This window comes from Apodemus sylvaticus, chromosome 11 (assembly GCF_947179515.1).
Source record: "Apodemus sylvaticus chromosome 11, mApoSyl1.1, whole genome shotgun sequence".
Taxonomy (NCBI): Eukaryota; Metazoa; Chordata; class Mammalia; order Rodentia; family Muridae; genus Apodemus; species Apodemus sylvaticus.
The window spans coordinates 37,148,366-37,170,559 of NC_067482.1; the positions used below are offsets into that span (position 1 = coordinate 37,148,366).

Sequence of the window (22,194 nt, forward strand, 5' to 3'; positions counted from 1 at the left end):
CAAAAATTACAGCAGGAGAATAAAAACATACTTTTACACAGTGACGATACCGCATGTCGAATATCCATCCATCAGTTGACAGATTTCTGATTTTCCTTTCCTTTTTCTTCCTTTAAGGTTCAGATAACCTAAGGAACATTAAGACCCCCTTGTCTGACCTCCAGTCCCTCACACCTACACGCTTTAGCTAAGTTCCTTTAATTATTCATATTTCAGTTAGGGGCTTCTCTGGTCCAGTGAGTGCCCCTGGAGAGCTCCAGGAGAAGCGTAAGTAGGTGGAAAGAAGGGATATCAAGTGCAGGAGGCTGGAGCGGTGGTGGCTGACTTGGCTGAGACCTTCGTAAAGAATGAGGAGATGCATAACAACTTTTAGCAGATGCCTGGCTGACAGTGTAATAGAAAATGTAGCCCTCCACTCCATAGAATGAATGAGCACCTTTTTATTTAAGATGTTTCTCATAAAACATTGGAACAGGATATGAATGAGTCATTTTTAATATAGGGAGACAGGGAGAGACCGATTTCAATAGAGTGGCCTTGGGTGTGCTCAAAGATAAGGTTATTGATGTGATTTACACAGCCACTGCTGTGGTTGGTACACAGGGCCTCTTGTGTGGTTGGGCAGAAAGCGGTCTGTCCCTCACCTCCTGGAGGAAGCCCAGAGGGTATCATGACTAAGTGAGCCCCAGGGGACTGGCAAGTCCTTGCCATGCAAGCAGGGGCACAGGTTCTGGTCCCCAGAGTCCACAGGAAAGCCAGGGAGGTGTGATAGCTGCCTATGATCCCATGATCCCAGCACACGTGTGTGTGTGTGTGTGTGTGTGTGTGTGTGTGTGTGTGTGTGTACTTCCTAGGTGTGACTATGAACACACCCCTGCCCCACAGTCCAGTTTGAAAAATAGAGTAATAGGTAGCTTCCAGTAGAATTGCTAAGTAGATTACATTTAGAATTCATATAGGTTGCAGAGAAGAATTAATAAGCATTTTAGAGTATATAATTGAAACCCTGCCCCTTGAAATCACACATAACAGGCAGAGGAGGATTGGGCATTAACTATAGACAGTAATAAAAATGGTTAAAACCTCAAAAAAGTCAATTCATCAAGAATTCTACTATGAAATAAGAGAACCCTATTTGTCTCGTGTCTTACTGGTCTCTTGTTTTTCGTGCTTGGGCTATGCTCCACGACAGTTATTTAAATATCCCGGGGGCGGCCTGGCGGGAGTCCCCTGTGGTACTGTATGATAGGTTTCTGTCTTTATGGAACTTTAGAAACATAGTGATCGAAATTAATCTTAAATGAAATCATCCTCCGGAGCCGTTGCTCTTCTTTAGATCAGCATAAGTCAATGGTCCCACTTACATTCCGTTTTAGGAGCTTCCAGAAACTTCGGATGCCAGGACCTCTGCTGAGTCTTGTTTCTGGTTTAAGACATTGACAGGCTTGGCCCACAGAGCCGAGCATTAAGTCGGGAGACTGAGCTTGGCCAGAATGTCTGAGTGTGGATCTGAAATGTCTCTCAGAGGGTGGCAGGGTAATAATTAATAATGCTACGGATAGATTCTTCTTAGGAGGCTGCTGATTTACCACGAGGAACGCACCGAGTGGGCGGTAATGCTACCTACGGCTGGCTCCGGGTGGCTTGCTGTCCTCTAAGCTCACGGAGAGCGAATGCTCATTTGAAGGTTGTGTGGAGAAATGTGCAGGTGGCTGCAGGGTCAGCATGCTCACGATCTGTGCAGCGGCAGCGCTTAGGCAGCATTCTGCCTCAGTCAGCAGTGTGCGAAGTCTTTAATTCCTTGCATCTTTCCCACAGTAGCTACAATTATTCTGTTTACTATCTGCCAATCTGATAAATATATTCACATACACACACACACACACACACACACACACACACAGAGAGAGAGAGAGAGAGAGAGAGAGAGAGAGAGAGAGAGAGAGAGAGTTACATATCATTACTAGGGTAGTTTGCATTTCCCGCATGGGTGATTCTAAGTTTGGTAATCCACCCCCTCCCCCCATGTTTGTTTTGCTTCACGCTTTTTTCTTCATGGAAGTTCTGCCCACCTGCTGCCGGGTTCTTCTCCACGGCTCTCCCTTTTTCTTACTATAAGTAGATCACTGAATGCTTTAGATTTTCTGTCATGTATAAGCACTTTTCCAAATTTGCCCTTTCCTGTTTGTGGCATGGCTTACCTTAAGTATTTTCAGTGGCTTGCATGGCTAGATGCAGTTTTGGAGTCGTTCTCATTACATTCCATTTATTTGTTGGTGTGTGTGGGGACGTGCCTCTCAGTTAGAGCATTGTAGTCAGACAATGGCTGCCAGGCGTGGCACTCTCCCTGTCCCTCTCCCCTGTGGGTCCCAGGGATCGGGCCTGAGGAGAAGAACCTTGGCCTGCTCACCTCTCTTGTGAGTCCAGATAACATTTCTTAAAATAAATGGAATTTTTTTTCCTACTTTGGTAGTCCTTTCTTGCCTGGATTATTCTCGAAACCTCATAATTGCCTGTAAGGCTTTGAGAAATTAATTTTAAACTTCATGTCCGTTTGTACTTTAGTATTTGAATATATGATCTGTAGGATTTTGACAGTCTTATTTTGATTATTGCTGTATTTTTATTATAATCATACTGTTACCAGCTTTAGAAAGTATTCATGTTTTGTTTTTTCAAACAGGGTCTCTTCTGTGTACCCCTGGCTGTTCTGGAACTCACTGTGTAGACTAGGGTTGACTTGAACTCAGAGATATCTGCCCGCCTCTGCCTTCCAAATAGTAGAACTGAAGGTGTGAGCTGCTAGTATTATATATAAGGATGCCTGGCTATTCTTTGCATTTTTTAAGAACTTCCATGGCATGTCTTGGAAATTAATTCCCCTAGACACTAATAGTTTTCTCCAACATTACCTAGACAGAAATCATGTAGAAAATTTAATTGAAATTATGCTAATATGTTGATTTTTGTGGGTTATTGGCACTTCTGTTAAATCATCTTATCTAAAATATCTCTCCTTGTGTTCTGTTCTTTTATGCCCTTTGAGAAATCCTTGTGATTTCCATGTATCATTCTTATAAGTTTTATGAGTTTTTAAAAGAAGTATATGATATTTTTCACTTATAGAGAATCCCGTTCATGTATATAGTGTATTTTGATCCAGTCAACTCCTCTGCCTCTCAGTCACCCCTGACCTTCCCCACCAACATGTCCTACCCCCAGCTTCATGTCCTCTTCATTTTTGAAAACATAACCGGGGTCCAGTCAGTGCTGCCAGTATGTGCAATAGGGTGACGTCATCCGTGGGGGGCCACACAACCGGTCCATAGTTAAGTCTCCAAAGGCGTGACTCCCCGTTATGAGCGCCTTCTCTCCTCCCCACCCCTCTCCCAGCGTGACTGGCTTGATCTTGTACAGGGAACCATGACTGCTGTGTGTTCATGAGCGCAGTGGTCACGTCACACACAGAAGGTGCCACTTCCCACCCTCCTCCTCCTCCTCCTCCTCCTCCTCCTCCTCCTCCTCCTCCTCCTCAGTCCTCCTTCCTGCCTCTTCTTTCCGGGTGGCCCCTGAGCCTTGGTACAGTGTCATCTTTATGCCTGAGACTCCCAGTCTCTTATCCTTAGCACTTTGACTAGTTAGGAGTCTTTGCCATAACCACAGTTTGCTCCTGAAGAAGGTTCTCTGACCAAAACTGAGGGCAGCACGTGTACGGGACACAGCCAGGCAGAGTTCAAAGATAAACTTTCTCCATTTATTTTCTATTTTGTGAGTGAAAGATTTAAAAAAGAAAAACTATCCTTATTTCATGATAACTATAGTATAGAAAGTTCTATTTTATTTAAATATTTATAAGAATGATTCAATTCTCATTTTCATTCTCTTTCTCTCTCTCTCTCTCTCTCTCTGTTTGTTTTTTCAAGACAGGGTTTCTCTGTATAGTCCTGGCTATCCTGAAACTCTCTCTGTAGACCAGACTTGGTCTTGAACTCACAGAGTTCAGCCTGCCTTTGCCTCCCAAGTGCTGGGATTAAAGGGTATACCACTGTTGCCTGGACAAATTTCCCATACTGTTGCATTTACTTACATTACATATAGCCTCAAAGATGGTGTAGAATAATGAAGCAAAAATCAGCATCTTCATTTTGTTTCTATGTTTAATAGAAATTGGTTTTATGCCTTGAAGCCTATGTCACACAGCTTTTCATCATAATAACAAAACTCCTGAGCCAACTTCTTATAAAGAGAAAGAACATGGCTGGGTTAGTCCACGGTGTCTGGGCCTCTGTTAGGGTCACATGGTAAGGTGGAAACCAAGAGAGGACCAAGAATGCTTCTGGTTGAGCTGCTGTGCCTTCCTTTAACAGTGCCCGCCACCCTTTGAACCAAGCCCTTAACATATTTAACATCTAAGCCATAGCCTTCCTATTCCAGTCCCGGAGGTTTATATCTATGCCACAGTGTAAAGTGTGTTCCAACTTTGCCCTAAAGTCCAGTTTCATGGTCTCCTCTGAAACTGAAGGCAAAAGTCAACTGTGAGCTCCTACAAAACAAAACAAAACAAAACAAAACAAAACCAAAAAAAAACCTCAAACAGAAATATATACTTCTAAGCTATGTGTCTGGACAGGCACAGAGTGAGCTATTTCAGAAGCCAGAAATAGGAAGAAAATGGTTTAGAGGTGCTGGCCCCAGGCAAGACTAGAACAGCAGCAGAGCAAGCTTTAACTCCTACAGCTCCTTGTGGGCTGGGGGCCTTTCTGGGGATTGGTTCCCAAGGGTTTGGTTGCCCTGTCTCATGGGCCTCACTCATTGCGTATGCCTTATCTCTTGGACAGGTTTTGCAGGTTGTCTGCAGCTTCCCATAGTAGGTATTGTTGTCTGCCAACATCTGTGCATCCTTGGGCTATCAAGACTCCCGCAGTCCACCCCGCTGTGAGCTAGCTGAAGGGTTTTACTGCTCACTCTTTGACCCTACTCAGACCGTCCACTGGAACCTTAGTGGCAGCTGCCCTAGTAACCCTGTATGTAACTCTTGCATTCCGAGGGCGTGCTCAGCCAGCATCATGTGGAAGGTGCCAGGTTCTGCTGTCAGTACCAGTTGTACCGATGCCTGCTGAAACCACAGCCACAGCATCCTCGGAACATTTTACAGGGCATTCGTGGAGGGCAAACACCCCACCCCCTCCCAAACCCTGGCTTTGTCCTGAAAAGCACTCTACCCAGGAAAGTCCTTGGAACAGATTTGCATTGCTGCTTTTCTAACCTTACAATGGCCATTGGCCTTGCAAACCCATTGGCTTCTCTGTGCCTTCGCTGGGGCTAGGGACCACACCCCGCTTACCTGGCTGGGGCTAGCAACCACACCCCGCTTACCTGGACTGTGGCATGCGCTGCTTTTCTAGCCAAGCTGTAAATTTCCTTTTACTTTGAGATCAGGGCTCACTGGGTGACACAGGCTGCCAGCTTACAATCCCCCTGCTTCAGCCTTTATCCCAGACCCTTTCCAAACACACACACACACACACACACACACACACACGTGTGTGTGTGTGTGTGTGTGTATGTGTGTTTTCTTCTTGTTAATACCACCTGAATCTGTTTAGGGCTGTTCTCACACTCCAGGGTGTGGTACCAGCCACTAGAGCGTTGGCAACCTCCCAAGAGCTACGCCCTGAAGAGAGCTAGCTGACTCTCCCTGCAGGCATCACCTGCTGGACAGCTCTCAGCTAACTGTGGGGCCCCCCTCCCCGACCTCCAGCATATTCCCTAAATACTGCCTTGTTTAGAATGGTTTCTGAGCCGAGCTTCGGAAGTCGTAAGGAGGCAAGAACATTCTGACTGGGAGTCTCCAGCAGGCTAAATAATGGGCTATTTAGAAGACTGGTCATCTTCCTGTAGAGTTTCAGTCTATAGAATCTTTCTGTGGTAGACTTGAAGTGAAAAACTTTGAACACATGCCAGAGATGTCCCAGGACTTCTATGTTTAGAAACTGTTTTTAGTGGGAATAGTTTAGATTAGGATAAATAAACATTTTTGAAACGGCTGTTAGTAGAACAAGCGAAAAGTTTTGTTTTTGCTGTCACTCACAGCTGAGTGAGAAGAAAACCATTGAACTAACTAGTGAGGGGAAATGATTTCATTCATACCCAATAACAGCAGAGTATTTAGGGATCAGAATTAATAAGCTATAGATACATGTTCTTAGTGGGGAACGTGCCAGCTTCTGAATATTTTTTTCATTTTTTTTCATTTAATTTTTTAAAATTATTTTATTACATCCCAAATGTTACCCCCGCTCCTAGTCCCACTTCCCAGAGTTCTCATCATCCCTCCTCTTCTTTGCCTCTGAGAGTGTGGCTCCCACCCCACCCCATCCTCCTTCCCTGGGAGCATCAAGTCTCTACAGGATTAACGCATCCATCCCTCCCACTGAGGCCAGACAAGGCAGGCCTCTCTGCTACATCCGTGCCTGGCCCACAGACCAGCCCATGTATGCTCTGAGGTTGGTGGCTTAGTCTCTGGGAGCTCTGAGGAGTCTGTGTTAGTTGACTCTACGTCTTCTATAGTTTTGCTGTCCCCTTCAGTTCCTTTAAACCTTTCCCTAACTCTTCCATAGGGATCCCTGACCTCAGTCCAATGGTTGGCTGGAAGTATCTGTATATGTCTCAGTCAGCTGCTGGTAGAGCTAGGATCCTGTCTGTAAGCACAACATAGTAATAGTCTCAGGGTTTGGTGCCCACCCATAGGATGGATCTAACTTGGGATGGTCACTGGTTGGCCTTTCCTTCAGTCTCTCCTTTTTTTTTCCCCAAAAAATGAGGAGAGGGTTTCACTATATAGCCCCTGCTTGCTTGGAACTCACTATGTAGACCAAACCGGCCTCAAACTCACAGAGATACATATCTGTCTGACTGTCTCAGTCTCTGAATGTTGGGATTAAAGCTGTGTACCAAACTGGCTCCACAGACTTTTTATATTATAAAGATGCCAGGTTTTTCCCCCCAAGTTAATGGGTAAGATATGTACCGCCATGGTGATGTGACTGACAGTGAATTTGGTATGTAGGAATATATGTGCCAGGAGATGTTAACACTATCTCAAGCATGGATTTTTTTTTTTAATGGTGGTAAAGCCAGGACTAAATCTCAGTAAACAAACCCAGTAGAACTGGTTAAGTCTTGGGAGAGACAATCTGTATTAGTAGCCAAAGACACTTTCAGGCGTATGACAGACTAAAGTGGGATAAACAAATGAACAAAAAGAGTTACAACAGAGTGAGTACAGGTAGCTGTTTCTCATAGTGGTGAGCCTCACTCTCTCTCTTTTTAGCCCTTTTCACTGTAAAGAAGTAGAAAGACCCAACCGGAAGTCTGATGCGTGCGTGTGTTAAGGGTCCCCGTGGGACATAGAGGAGAGCAGGATGCATAGCGATTGCGAGTTCTGGGGAAATAAGGTTCCAAGTCGCAAGTTCTGAGAACCTAAGACGGGGTCTCATGCGCCAGAGCCTCGTCTCCCAGGTGAAGTGATGGTAATTTGGAACTAGTTAGACGGCTAGTGGTGGTGGCCATGCAGGCCTTTAATCTCAGCACTCAGGAGGTGGATCTCTGTGAGTTTGAGGCCAGCATAGTCTATAGGGAGGTCGAGAACAGCACAGAGAAACCCTGTCTTGAAAAGAGGGAGGGAGGGAGGGGGGAGAGAGAGAGAGAGAGAGAGAGAGAGAGAGAGAGAGAGAGAGAGAGAATGAATCAGTTTATTCTTCAGCTAAGGAGGGGTACATTCAGTGCAGTTCCCCCAGGAATCTTGGAAGGCAAGATAGCTCAGTGGGTAAAGCCTGATGACCCAAGTTCATTCATTACTTAGAGTCTACAAGGTCAAAGGAGAGAACTGACTCTCATGGGTTGCCCTCTGACCTCCACATGGGTGCAGTGACTGGTGACACACACACCCTCCCTCACACACACAATAAGTAAACAGTGTACTAATTTTAAACATATTCTCTTTTCAGTGGCTAGTGTCATGTAAGTGCCCTGAGTGGTGTCCCTCGTGTGGATGCCTCCACCCTCCCTCCCACTCAAAAGCAGCTTGGCTGTGACTGTTTTGGTGACCGCAAGCAAGCTGTTGCAAATTGCTGTAGATGGCGTACAGGGTATGGTGTGGACCTGTAGTTTAGTTCCTGCAGGTGAAAACCATGGACAACAAGGATGGGTATCACTGTTGTAAGAAGCTACCGAAAGGCTACCTTCCCAAGCCGTTGCCCCGTCTTACATTCCCGCCAGCAGTGAGTTTTCTGTTTGTTCCTTTTCCTCCTTCAGCAGTGGTCTGCTTGGGAGCTCTGCCACTCCAGTGGTTGCGTATCCTTGGCAGTTCCTGGACACTTACCAGATGAGTGCCTCTCACACACCATTTCTGTCTCCTCTGTGAAGTGCCTGTTTTTAAGTCAGGTTGGGTTTTTTTTTTGTTGTTGTTGTTATTTATTTTTAAAGATTTATTTATTGTTATACGTAAGTACACTGTAGCTGTCTTTAGACATACCATAAGAGGGTGTCGGATCTCATTATGTCAGATCTTATGGATGGTTGTGAGCCGTCATGTGGTTGCTGGGATTTGAACTCAGGACCTTCGGAAGAGCACTCAATACACTTGATCGCTGAGCCATCTCTCCAGCTCCAAGTCAGGCTGTTTTACTTACTGTTGTTGTTGTTTATGTATTTTGCATATAAATCCTTTATTAGATTTTTTTCTTCTTGGGGATAGCCTTTTCATCCTCATCACTGATTTTTTGCATTGTTTAATAATTTTTCTTTCCATTCACGTGTCTTGATTTTGGTGTGTATATAACAAGCCCCAACTAAATTCAAGATCACCTACATTTTTCTATCTTCCAGGGATTATATACTTTTTGAATTTTATGTTTAGGTCTCTGTGTTCCGTTTTCAGTGATTTTTTTTTTTTATTGAAGGTAAAAGTTCTGTTTAACTTCTTTTGCTTTTTTCCCCCCTTAAACATGTGGGTGGCTAGTTGTTCCAGCCACAGTTGTTGGAAAGTCTTTCTTCTTGTTGCCTTTTCTTTGCTCCCTTGTCAAAGATCAGTTGACTATATTTGTGTGGGCTATTCTATTTCTGGACTGTCTGTTCTGTCCCACTGAGCTGTTTGTCTGTTCCTTTGCCAATAACACAATGCTTTGATTACTGGAGATTTATAATAAGTCCTGAAACCAGGTAGTGTTCGCCCTGGACTTCACTCTCCTTCCACATTGTGCTGGCTGTTTCTGAGATATTTTTCTTGCTATACAAACTTTTCGAGTCAGTTCATTGGTGTCCATGAAATATCTCTGGCTTAGGTTTGCTTTTGATTTGCAAAGTCTTCTTCTTCTTCTTCTTCTTCTTCTTCTTCTTCTTCTTCTTCTTCTTCTTCTTCTTCTTCTTCTTCTTCTTCTTCTTCTTCTTCTTCTTCTTCTTCTTCTTCTTCTCCTCCTCCTCCTCCTCCTCCTCCTCCTCCCCCTCCTCCTCTTCTTCCTCTTCTTCTTCCTCTTCTTCCTCCTCTTCTTCCTCCCCTTCTTCCTCTTCCTCCTCTTCCTCCTCTTCTTCTTCTTCTTCCTCTTCCTCCCTAAGTGTCATCAAAACTTACTGTTAGATGCTATAAGCAATAATGATCATATTAGTAGGCAACTCTATGGCACCATTAGATTTCTGTGCCAAATAAGCCTCTATATAAATATGTGTAGTGGATGTTTCTGAGTTATAGTAGTCTTTGCGCTTATGTATTTGTATGCATGCACACTGTGTGTGAGTACATAAATGTGTGTGTAAAGACCAGAGGTCAGTGTTAAGACGTGCAATGGCTTGGGAAGGTAGCCTTTAGTTAGTTTCTTACAACGGTGACACCCATCATTGTCGTTCATGGTTTTCGCCTGCAGGAACTAAACTACACATCCACACCACACCTTGCACACTGTTTACAGCAACAGCTTGCTCGCAGTCACCATAACCAACACAGCCAAGCTGCCCTTGAGTGGCAGGGAGGGTGGAGGCCCCGCCTCCGGGGCACCTTCATGACAAAGGTCAGATGTCTTCCTTGATTACCTCCCAGCTTATTTTTGAGAAAGATTCTCTCTCTGAACTTGGAGATAACTGGTTTCAGCCAGGCTGGCTGGCAGGGAGCTGCAGGGATCCACCCATTTTTGCCCATTCCCCCACCCCAGCACTGGCATCCCAGTGCACCTATTACATGGGTGGTGCATGCTTTTACATGCGTGTTGTGCGTTGAAGTCTGGTCCCCGTGCTTGAGCAGCAAGCACTTTACCTATTGAGCCACTTGTGCAAAGAACCCTGAAGTCCATTGTTATAATGACCCCAGAAATACACCGGGGTCAAGGGTTACGGCTCTTCCTACTTGGCCTTTGCCTTTGCCTGAATTTGAATTCAGGGGATAAGAAGTGTTGTTTTAATATGACAGCTGTTTTGTTGTATGTAATATATCAGCACAGTGCTATAGAGAGTAAACTATATAAAAATACTAGTAATTATATTTTATTTCAAGCTTAAGAGAAAACAGAAATGCCAAAATATCAACCATGCAAGTGTTGTTTTATCCTAACATAGCTAGTAGCAATTCATGGTTAGTGGGGTTATATCTAAAGAGTGTTTAATGTGACATTGGATTTTTCTGTTTGTAATTCAGTGCCCAGACCATGTTCGTAAGACTTAACACTTTTATGCTATTTTTTATGTTATTTTATTCCTTCGTGGGTAGAATTATATAATGGCATGTAGAGAAACACTACTATTTGGTCTGGAGAGATGACTCAGTGGTTACAAGTTCATTGTGCACTTCTAGAGGATATGAATTCAGTTCCTACCACCCACATTGGGTGTCTCACGACCACCTGCAAGTCCAGCACCAGGGAATCCAGCGCCCTCTTAGAGGCTCCGTGAGCACTGTACTCGTGGGCACACACACTCACACAGACATATACAGACACAATTAAAGCTTTAAGTACTAAGAAAACACAATCCTCCTAATTTGACTTTATAAAATATTTAATTCAAGTGGTCAAGTGTCACCGAGCATCTGGGTTAGGGTTTCTGTTGGGGTGATAAAACACCATGACCAAAAAGCAGCATCAGGGTAGGTAAACGGTTCAAATTCACTCACACTTCCAGTTAACTGTCCCTCTCTGGGAGAAGCCAGGGTAGGAAGCCAAGCACCGCAGGAGGAGGATGGAGAAACCCTGAGGAGCTCAGCTGATGGCTTGCTCCCCACGGCTTGCTCAGCCTGGTCCTCCTAGACAGATGATAAATGTTGTCCAGATCCTACTTATTATCAGAAAACTGGTAAAAGTGAGTATTTTTTTTTGTGTGCCTATTGGGTTCTATTTATTTATTCTCCATCCTTGTTGATCATCTTCTGTTTTCTATGGGAAGGTATTGGTAGTTTTCTACCTAAATTTCGCTTGTGTTTTGGGTTGGCTTTCAAAGTGGTTTAGTCTCTGTGTAACGCGTTCCAAGGATTCTTCTGAGTTTTGCTTTAGTTTCCTGTATATATTTTTGTTGTTGTCTTAAATCTGATGTTGTATTTTGTATTCACTCACACTTGGTATTTCTGAATCATATCATTTCATTTGCTTGTGCTGTAAACAGGGCTATAAAAATAAGTTCTTTTCTAACTCTCTATTGGGATGTTTAATGACCTGAAATTTTAGCAGGAAGATACTTTTCCCCCTTTCATTTTTGGAATAATAAATACAACATAATAATAAGTTATAATCATAAACACTTGGTGTTGGAGAAAGTTTGAGGTTTTAAGTTAGAAATGAAGTTTTCCCTGGAGCCTTGACTTCCTTGACAAATGTCTTTCACTGCACAGTCATGAAACTTAAAGCAGTGGTCCTCATCCTTCCTAACACTGAGTACAGTTCCTCATGCTGTGGTGACCCCAAACCATGAAGTTATTTATTTATTTATTTATTTATTTATTTATTTATTTATTTTTGCTTCTTCACAACTGTAATTTCACTACTGTTATGAATCATCATGTAAATATTTTTGGAGCTAGAGGTTTGCCAGAGGGTTTGGGACCCACAGGTTGAGAACTCTGCCTTGGTCCGTTTATTCATGATCATTTTAAAAGCGGATAGAGGGCCCATTTGAGATGAGCTGTGTCTTTGACTCTTAAGGGGCTGAAACTAATTTTTAAAAATTTAAGATCTCCGACGCTGTCCACAGTGACACTGGTTAATAGATTCCCCTCTTGATAAATACACAATGTCATGTCGTGACACATCGTAGACAAGCAGGCCATTGTTTGAGATAATGTATGCTGTGTTCCAAGGACTGTGGATTTTTGTCTCAGATTATTTTTTGTGATACAGTTTTAATTCTAGAGTACGAAATGTATTTTTAACTCGGTGCTAATAAGAGGCACTTGTTGTTAGATTCGATATTAACAGTTTGCAATAATCTTTGGATTATTGTTGCAAACGCCTGTGTCTTTATATACTGTGTTTTACAGAGTAGGCTTTCTAAGGTTCGTGACACCCTCGCCACCACCACCATGTGGCCTAGGCTCACTTAGCAACAGCTTTCCCACCCCTGCTGATCTTGAACTTGTGACCATAACTACCTTCTCCCTCGGATTACTAGAACACAAGCGTGTGCTGCTATGCCTAATTAAAATAGTCTTTTCTTTGACTTAAAGATGCCATATGGCTTTCAAATTTGTGTATTGTTTTAAAACAAATTTGATGTCCTGAAATGACGAGTACATCCACAACTATTCAGTGTTTACCTGCGTTCTGTGCCCCCCCTTTCAGGGCTGGGGTTAACTCCTGTATGACAGTTCCTTATACAGAGAAGGCAGGAGCTAAAGGGCAGGTTAGGAAGAAGCACAGGCTTGTGGATTCCAAAGGTCTGTGGGACACTAGGCCAGGAGAAGCCACACAAACCAGAGTTAGAATACAGCCTTCGTTAGCCTGAAGCTGGGAAGCCGAGCATGGCTGGATGAGTTACAGGCGAGAATGATGAAAGTTAACGCTCTTTCCACCACGCACGATGGGACTCGTGCTGCTTGGCAGATATGCTTCATCCCATCAGAGCGGACTGTCACAGCATCCCCCAGGTGACTTAAGAGAAGGTATGGTGGGTTACTGCCGATTCCTGCTCCTCACCTCAGTACCACAAATACTGGACAAGGCTCCGAGCCTTTTCCTCCAGCCTCCTCTTAGCCCAAGTTCCAGCCATCTCACTGTAGTCTGGACTGGCATCCCCGGTGCTGTGGTTAGGTTCCTCAGACTTCTTCTCCAGAGAAGCCAGAGAGATGTGTAAGGACAAGTCAGATCCCATCCGTCCTCACCTTAATACTTTCCATTAAATGTTCTTCACGGAGTCCTAAGGGCTGTCTGTGTTCTGAGCGCCCCTCATATCTCCCTCTACCTCTGCGCCCGCCCTCGGTCTTGTTGCTCGCTCGTGTTCAGTCTTGGGTGTTCTGCCCCCTTCGTCATCATTCAGGCCTGTAGCTAGCTGTAGCTCCTTTAATGAAGCCCCCACGTGTGTGCCTTCCGAGGTAGCATCTTCCGGCTCCTCATCCTGTTCCTGTTTCATGTATTTATCGTATTTCCTTCATTTCTCCTGACCAGTGGCTCTCAAGCTTCCTAATGCTGTGTCCCTTTAATACAGTTTCTCAAGCTGTGATAGCCCCCAACCATAAAATTATTTTCATTGCTGCTTCAAAAATGTAATTTCACTGCTGTCGTCAATCATAACTAGTTTTGAAGATAGAAGTTTGCCAAAGAGGTCACACCCCATAGGTTGAGAACCACCACTTTAGACACTGACATCTAGTTGTTCCATAAATATTTGTTGTGCACCTGAAGTGTGCTAGGCACTATTTCTAGGTACATGGGAACCATCTAGGCCAAAACAAATTAAACGAGAACGCCTGATGTTTTGAAACCGCACGAGTGAAAAGTGGAGAAATAGCCACTACCTAGTAACCGTGATGCCTGACTACACTGCAGATGTGTTAGGTAGGCATCAGACCGGCAAATGTGAAAGAGAACTGTGTAGGAGGACATCCGAGACTGGGCCATCTGGGAGGGGCTGAGGGGCTGATTTCACTGAGGTACATGCAGGAGGTTCAGGCCCCACGGAGCTGGTTATTAATACAGGACTCTTCTGTGTCTCTGGCTTTTAGCTTCAGCACCAGTCAGCAAAGTGAATAAGTTCTGTGCCGCTTCCAACTTCCATTCCTCTCTGGGAAGAAAGAGTACCATCATGTCAAGCATCACGATTGACCCCGATGTCAAGCCTGGTGAATATGTCATCAAGAGCCTCTTTGCAGAATTTGCTGTTCAAGCTGAAAAGAAAATTGAAGTTGTAATGGCTGAACCCTTGGTGAGTAGAACCAGCCATAAATCTTATTTTATTTTTTTTCCTTTTGCATTAGCTGCTATAATACGAATTTTCCAAAGGGAATGATGCACTTGACCACATTAAGGGCTAGGATTGTTGTAAAGGGCTAATCCAGACAGCGGCAGTGGCTTCAGAATCCACTTTGATGAAATTTTGGAAATCACTAAGAGAAAGGAATGGCTATGTGTGTGTGTGGGGGGGGATCATGTGTCCAGATAAAGTACCACAGGAAATAGAAGAAAAGGGAATTTGGACTATTCTACAGGTTGTCGTAAAGACAATAGCCAACTTAAATTAGTGAACATCTTCTTTTTTTATTTTATTTTTGAAGTCAAGATCTAGTTCAGGTCAGTCTTGAGCTTGCTCTGTAGTCAAAGATGACCCTGAACTCTGGGTCCTGCTATCCCCTCAAAGTGCCAGGACTGTGGACACGTGCCACCATAGCTGAGCTATATATATTTTACATTTACAATACATGAGAAACACTCAGAGATGCGATTGGAGGCTGTGATGAGGAGAACGATCAAAAATAAATGTTTAGGTTAGATTCTGTAGAGTCATAAACCGGCAGGATGGGAAACAGCATGGCGGCTAGATACCCGAGGAGAGAGTCGTATGCGCTTCAGGCTGGGAGCCTGAACCAGGGCCAGAAACGTAGAAGAGAAAGCAATAAAAAAAGAATCTATAGCATTTGACATGTGTTTAATATGAGCAGTCCTGGAGTTACAGCTAAGAGTTGCCATTGTTTGGGATTTCAGGGAATAGAAGGTAACACACACAGGAGCCTCCTGAGGTTAGGTGAATTGGAACATTTTTTCCAACTAGACTTACTGGCGATCTACCCCTGTGGAATTGCTTGATGGGTGGCCAGGAATTCTTTGGGAGATCTCCTAAGAGACAGCAGTAAGTGTAAAAGTGGGCATCTCCCACCTATCTCGAAGCTGAGAAAACACATGATATCAAAAGAAATGAAGAGCTGACTAGAAATAACATCCCCAGTTTGTAGACAGTCCGAGGTAAACAGAACAAGGATGTTGGATTTGTTGGTAGGGCAGCCTGGTCTGTCAGAGAGCTGTCTTAGCTCCTTGGTGTTAGTTTGTTCAGGTGGCACTGGAAGCACAGGCGGTCTTTTAGGTGGTCCTTTAGGTTTGAAGGGAGTGGACGTGCCTGTATCGGCGGGTTTTGTGTGTCAACTTGACACAGGCTGGAGTTATCACAGAGAAAGGAGCTTCAGGTGAGGAAGTGCCTCCATGAGATCCAGCTGTGGGGCATTTTCTCAATTAGGGATCAAGGTGGAATGGCCCCTTGTGGGTGGTGCCATCTCTGGGCTGGTAGTCTTGGGTTCTATAAGGGAGCAGGCTGAGCAAGCCAGGGGAAGCAAGCCATTAAGAAACATCCCTCCATGGCCTCTGTATCAGCTCCTGCTTCCTGACCTGCTTGAGTTCAGTCCTGACTTCCTTTGGTGATGAACAGCTGTGTGGAAGTGTAAGCTCAATAAACCCTTTCCTCCCCTACTTGCTTCTTGGTTATGATGTTTGTGCAGGAATAGAAACCCTGACTAAGACAATGAAGCCTCATAGGAACCCTGACTGGGATAATGAATTCCTCGTGCCACAGGGATGCTGGGGGAGGGGGAGACCACTTGTGATGCAGATGGAGGCCATAACTGCTGTCATTCATTCACTCCTACCCAGCTGGATTAGGAGTAAGTGTTCACTGTCAGCTGGAACTGGGAGTAACCAAGGTGCTCAGCTAACACCAAAGCCAGCGAGTGGTGGGTGGACTGAGACGTAAGGTTGGTTTCAGAACCTGTAGGCTCCTCCAGTCGGCTGTTTCCCCAGGACAGAGTAGAGACCAAAGCTGATGCCCTAGGAAAGTGGAGGGAGGCATCTGTCAGCACACATGCTCTGAGTGTTCTTAGACACTGGCCTGATGGCCAAGCTGAGCTCCTTCCTAGTCAGTAAGTAGAGGAAGCTACTTGGCAAAAGTCTTAATGAGGTAATGTGGTGTGCGGTTCCAAAAATCAGCCAGGTGTGTATCACTCCATTCAGCTCAGACCATTCCAGAATTCCATTTTACATATCAAATCAAATTAATGCTTTTTTTATACCAGCATATAAATACATACATATTTTGATAGCGTGTGCATCATATAAATTTTTCCCGGTTTTGGTTTTAGGTTTGTTTTTGTTTTTGTTTTTGTTTTTGAGGCAGGGTCACACTCTGTAGCTCTGGCTGTCTTGGGACTCTCTAGATAGGCCAGGCCATCCTCAAATTCAGAGATCTGCCTTCTTTTGCCTCCCAAGTGCTGGGATCAAAGGTGTGCACCACCAGGTTAAGAGTTTTGTTTTACGACATAAGGATTATAAAACCTTTACAGACAAAATTAAGAACCATAGGTTTTAATTATAAATATGCTGAATCTACAAAATGTCAATTTCTCTTTTTTCAATGCTCTTTTAATGATATGACGAATAGCTGGCTATAGGAGTCATCTACAACAACACACGAAAAGAAAAAGGAAAAAAAAAACCTCATGAGGAGTTTCAAGGAGAGATCTATAGAGTATCAAATACCCAGGTCCTGTCACCCACCTTCAGTTTTCTTCTTGCACCACACACTTAAAAACACTACCTGTTTCATAAAATTCTTGGTAATAGTTTCACGTGTCATGGTCCTATGGAGTCTCGAATTTTCCATATTCTTTTTTTTTTAAAGATGTATCTGTTTATTTCTTGTATGTGGGTACACTGTAGCTGTCTTAGACCTACCAAAAGAGGGCATCAGGTCCCATTACAGATGGTTGTGAGCCACCATGTGGTTGTTGGGAATTGAACTCAGGACCTCTGGAAGAGCGGTCAGTGCCCTTAACCGCTGAGCTATCTCTCCAGCCCTCCATATTCTTGAAAGAATTTTAATTCTGAGATTCTTCAGGTCTTGAGAGGGAAAGGATGCCCAAGAGGACTACCTAACACGACCGAGCCTCTAAGTCAGCTCCTTGTCCCCTCTGAGTTGGTAAAACCCGGTGTCATTCTGGAGGGTTGCCTAGGTCAGACTCAGTGCCAGAGTGTGTAGCCTCAGGAAGTGGCTGTTCTCATGATTCCTTCTGCACACTGTTGGCTTTTCCCGGTCTACAGCACGGATATGTCGCCATCCCGCACTGGTTCCCTCTCTGGGGATCAATAACTTCAGGTTCCATTTGAATCATTCTAGGGGCTTCCCAGACTTGTGGTTGCTGCAAGGAGTCACTGCTCCACCTCAGGTGTCTTCACTGCAGCCTTTGTGCATTTTCTTTCCATTTAAAGTGCTCCAAACTCTCTCTCTCTCTCTCTCTCTTTTTTTTTTTTTTGCCTTTTTTTTTTGGCAGTCTGCTAACCCTTCTGAATTTCCCCATTGCTCCCTCCAACACAGTGGCTCTACACTAAGCTAAAGTGTTTGTTTTTGCTATAACATGTGCCTGCAAGGGCCGTACAGTAATCTCCCCACAACATGTATCAATATGTATTTATATACTTGTGCACAGATGTATATGAATATGCATGAACATGTATACATCTATATTACTGTGTTGTATCATGGTTGGTTATGTGTCTTCTCTGGGGCAGGTTACATGATGCCAAGAACCTGGGTGGCCTGAGGTTTAGGTAAATTTCAAAGAAATTTACACTTTAACTGAATTTAACCCTAAGGGGCCCTGTTGTGTCTTTGAAGATACGGGGCTGCTGAGACGCTGTTCAAGGCCAAGGTTCAAATAATTCCTCTAGAATCATCTGATGCTCTTGTGCTCTTTTGTAAAACAGGTTCTTTCAGGGCCATATGCTCCGCAATCTTAAAATGAGGTCACAAAATTAGACTTAATGGTCATGTGAAGTCCATTATGAGAGGCTGAAGAGATGGTTCGACAGTCAGGAGCACTGGCTGCTCTCGCAGAGGACCTGATCTGGTTCCCAGTATCTGCATGCATGGCAGCCCACAACCATCTGCCACTGCAGTTCTAGAGAATGTGACACCCCCTCTGGTCTCTGGTGGCAATAGGTCCTTAACGTGAGCTGCACAGACATACACCCGGGCCAAACACTCATACACATGGGATGAAAATAAATAAACCCTTCAAAGTGCCATCACAGCATGGATGTGGCTGTTCCTCATCAGGCGTTGCAAGAAGAGGCATTGATGCTTATCCTCCCTGGCACACCACAAGTGTCCCCCGGTCTTCATCATAGCTTATAGATTTTTACCCATGACCCTCCCATATACCAAAGCAATTCCTCCTTATCCAGGTCAATGGCCTGGACTGCTTAGTTTTTCTTTCTGTCTGGGTCTAGATAGATTGCAAATCCATAGCATCAAGATAATGGAGACACATAGGCCAAGCCCATGACAAGAGCGTAGCAGACAGCTTCAGGTGCCTTCCCTGTGCTTTCATCTGCTTGCCAGTTGATTCTCTACCCTTTGAGGGAGTAAGCTGGGCTCTTAAAGGAAACCCTCACAGCCTTTGTTTAAGCAGGCAGCACCCGGGGCTTGTTACAGGGCCAGTGCTGACCTGGCTCAAGTCAGTCAGGGTGGTATTACTGCAGAGAAGGGCAAGAGCCTAACCTGACAGTGAAATGACAGAACCAGACTTTTCATTCCCTCGTCAGACACGAAAATGAAGGCGGCCACAGAGGCCATCAAAGAGGAGCTGAGCTTGATTTTTCTGCCTCTAATTTGATTTTCACTTTCGGAGGAAGATTCGGGAAGGGCAGGCAGTGATTGAAATTGCAGCCTGCGTGCTAGGCAACCCAATAATTTTTGCTAAGAGAAGATGGATCGATCTTGGCTAATGACCCAGGCCTTTCCAACCTCACTTATTCATTGAGTCCATTGTCAGTGACTAGAAAGAAGATGGAAGAAAAGATATTAGCTAGTCACCTGCTGATTTTGTTTTAGGCCCCTCGTTTTCAAGAGCAAGCGCTCCGATTTATACTGTTGTTTGGGAATATTAAATACATGTGCGTTTTATGATCAGTTTGTTGCACGGTATCTTTATGTTGCTTCCTTATGGTAGTTCTTCTGGAATGTTTTCCAAAATAATTAAAAAATATTTGCTTATGAATTTTTTATGTGCATGAGTAGTTTGCCTGCATGTATGTATGTGATTAGATTCTGCGGAGGCCAGAGGAGGGCGTTAGATCCTTGAACTGGATTTATAGATGGTTGTAAGCCACCATGGAGGCCCTGGGAACTGCCCGTGGGTCCTCTGCAAAAGCAGCCAGTGCTCATAGCTGCTAACCCGTCTCTGTAGCCCTGACATGTTTACTTTAGCAAGCTCTTGTTCAGAATGGGGCTCTAAACTGCTTACTATAGGCACAGTGCACACAGACCATGGAATCCCTGGAATGGGCTCTGTCAGCTCTTTCTCTGGAGGCCATTCGGAGTCTCATGAGAAGATCTGCAGAGCTCTGAATGAGACAACTTGGGTTTCGGATAGTGTCTTAGTCACTGCTCTATTGCCGTGAAGAGACATGACGTGAAGACAATGCCAACTCTTATAAAGGAAAGCTTTAATTGGGGCTGGTTTATACTTCCAGAGGCTTAGTCCATTATCATGGTGAGGAGCAGGCATGCCAGGCAGGGTGCTGGGGTAGTTCCGAGCTACATCCTAATCTTCAGGCAGAAAGAGAAGTGTGATGGGGGAGGGGGAGAGACTGGTTCTGGCATAGACTTTTGAACCCTCAAAGCCCACACCCCAGTGACACACCTCCTCCAACAAGGCCACACCTCCTGATCTGTCTCAAATAATGTCAGTCACTATGACTAAGCACTCAGATATATGAGCCCATGTGGGCCATTTTTATTCAAACCACCACAGCTAGCATTGTGGGGATAGGGGAGTCTGCTATACTCAACTCCCCGACTTCCAGATGAGACCTCATTTTCAGTTGTATTCCCGCAGGTGCCCCTCTGTCCCTGCAGTGAAGCATCCCTCCCTCCCTGAGAAGGTGGGTGGAGGGAATGGAAGGAGTGTCTACAGCTCCTTCAGATGCTTCTTCAAAGCAGTTGTTCCACCAGCCCTCGCCCCAGCCCACACTGAGGCAAGGTCCCCAGCGTTCCACGCTGGCCTTGAACGCCACATGTAGACAGCAATGACCTTGGACTCCTGATCCTCCTACCTCCACTTCTGAAGTGCAGGAACTCGAGGATGCGTCACCTGATCTATGTGGATTTGGAGATTGAATCCTGGGTGTCGTGCATGGTTGGCCAGCACTGAACTGCACCCCCTTTTCTTCACTATAGCCGTCCATCCTTTCAGAGTACCCCTGCTTCTCCAAATCCTCAGCCTTTCGGGAAGCTCAAAACATCAACCGGGTCGCCTTTCCTCCACTTTCTGGTGGGCGAGCTTCCCCGTGGCTTTGTTCAAATGACGTTTTTTCCTCCTCAGTCATTTCTGAAATCTCAGTCCCATCTCACCCTTCTGTCCTTCCTGTCCTCGACTGTCCTCATACAGACCCCTGCCACTCTCTCGGTGTGTCGGTACGTGAGGTTGGTTCAGCGTCTCTGGATGGGTGGCTGGTGACCCTGTGCAGGAACACAGGTTTCCCTCTTGCCTACCCAGGAAGAAATCGTTGTTCAGTGAGATGTGCTCCTGACTCGTTTTACCTTTTCTTTCTTTCTTTCTTTCTCTCTTTCTTTCTCTCTTTCTTTCTTTCTTTCTTTCTTTCTTTCTTTCTTTCTTTCTTTCTTTCTTTCTTTCTTTCTTTCTTTCTTTCTTTCTTTCTTTCTCTTTATAGCTTTTGAATCCCTTTGAAGGCCATTTTTGGTATTGTCTTAGTGGTTTAGAAGCAGGCTAGAATGTAAAGGCTTATGAGCCTTAGAATTATTAATTCTTTTTAGTAAGGAAATTTGAGGGTTGGGAGACGGCGGCTCAGTAGTTAAGAGCATTTCAGTCCCAGCACCTAAGGGTGGCCCACAACCATTTGGAACTCCAGTTTCACAGGATCTGATGCCGTCTTCTGACTTGTGCGGGGGTGACAGACATGCATGATGTCAAAATAGTCACACACATAACAGAAAAGCAAATAACTTTTAAAAAATCATGAAAGAGTGGAGATATTCTAAAGGGGAAAGTAGAAGTTTTTTTTTTTTTTTTTTTTTTTTAAGATACACTGTCTCATGGGGCCCAGACTGGTGTGAGTCCATTATGGAGCTTAGAGTGCCTTCAACTGCAGAGCCTCCAATTTCCTCACCAGAGTGCTCACAGGCGTGTACACAACACACTTGTCACCAGCCTGTCATGTCTCATGTCTATCAACCATCCATCTGATTGATAGGTGACACCTGAAATGCATGTGCGTGCGTGCACACACTTGATCTTGACCCAATAACCACGAAGCCGTGCGTCTTCTGTGTCTCTCCTGTTGTGCCTACAACAGGAGATGAATGAAATGTCAGCACAGGTCTTCATAAACACACAGGAAGAAATAACACACTTGGAGTTCGGTGCTCTCTGGTCTCAGATCCTGTCCACCACATGTAAAAAGTGGATATTTTATAACTGTGGCAAATAGACTTGTGATTCTCTCTTGACAAGAATTAGCCCCCAGTGAAGGAGGAACACTCACGACTACTAGAGCATCTTCAGAAATAAATGTATTTCTAAGTGCAGCCCATCGTCAGCCGATAGAATGGTGCCTCTCCACTTGGCTCAGGGTAACCCTTCCCTCCTCGGTCCACTAGTGGAAACGGCAGTCTCTCTTAGAAATGCCCTTTCCAGTATACCCAGGAATGATGATTTGTCTGCTG

General features: G+C 44.6%; 1 protein-coding gene across 12 annotated transcripts in view; it reads left to right on the forward strand.

Annotated features, from left to right (window-relative positions):
• The window catches only part of Fryl (FRY like transcription coactivator), a 229,478-nt gene that overhangs the window by 94,792 nt on the left and 112,492 nt on the right, over positions 1-22,194 (forward strand). For all 12 annotated transcript variants that reach the window (XM_052198950.1, XM_052198952.1, XM_052198951.1 and 9 more), the window contains one exon: positions 14,195-14,394. In XM_052198950.1, the coding sequence (XP_052054910.1) occupies positions 14,195-14,394 (200 nt within the window). The remainder of the gene's footprint in view (positions 1-14,194; positions 14,395-22,194) is intronic.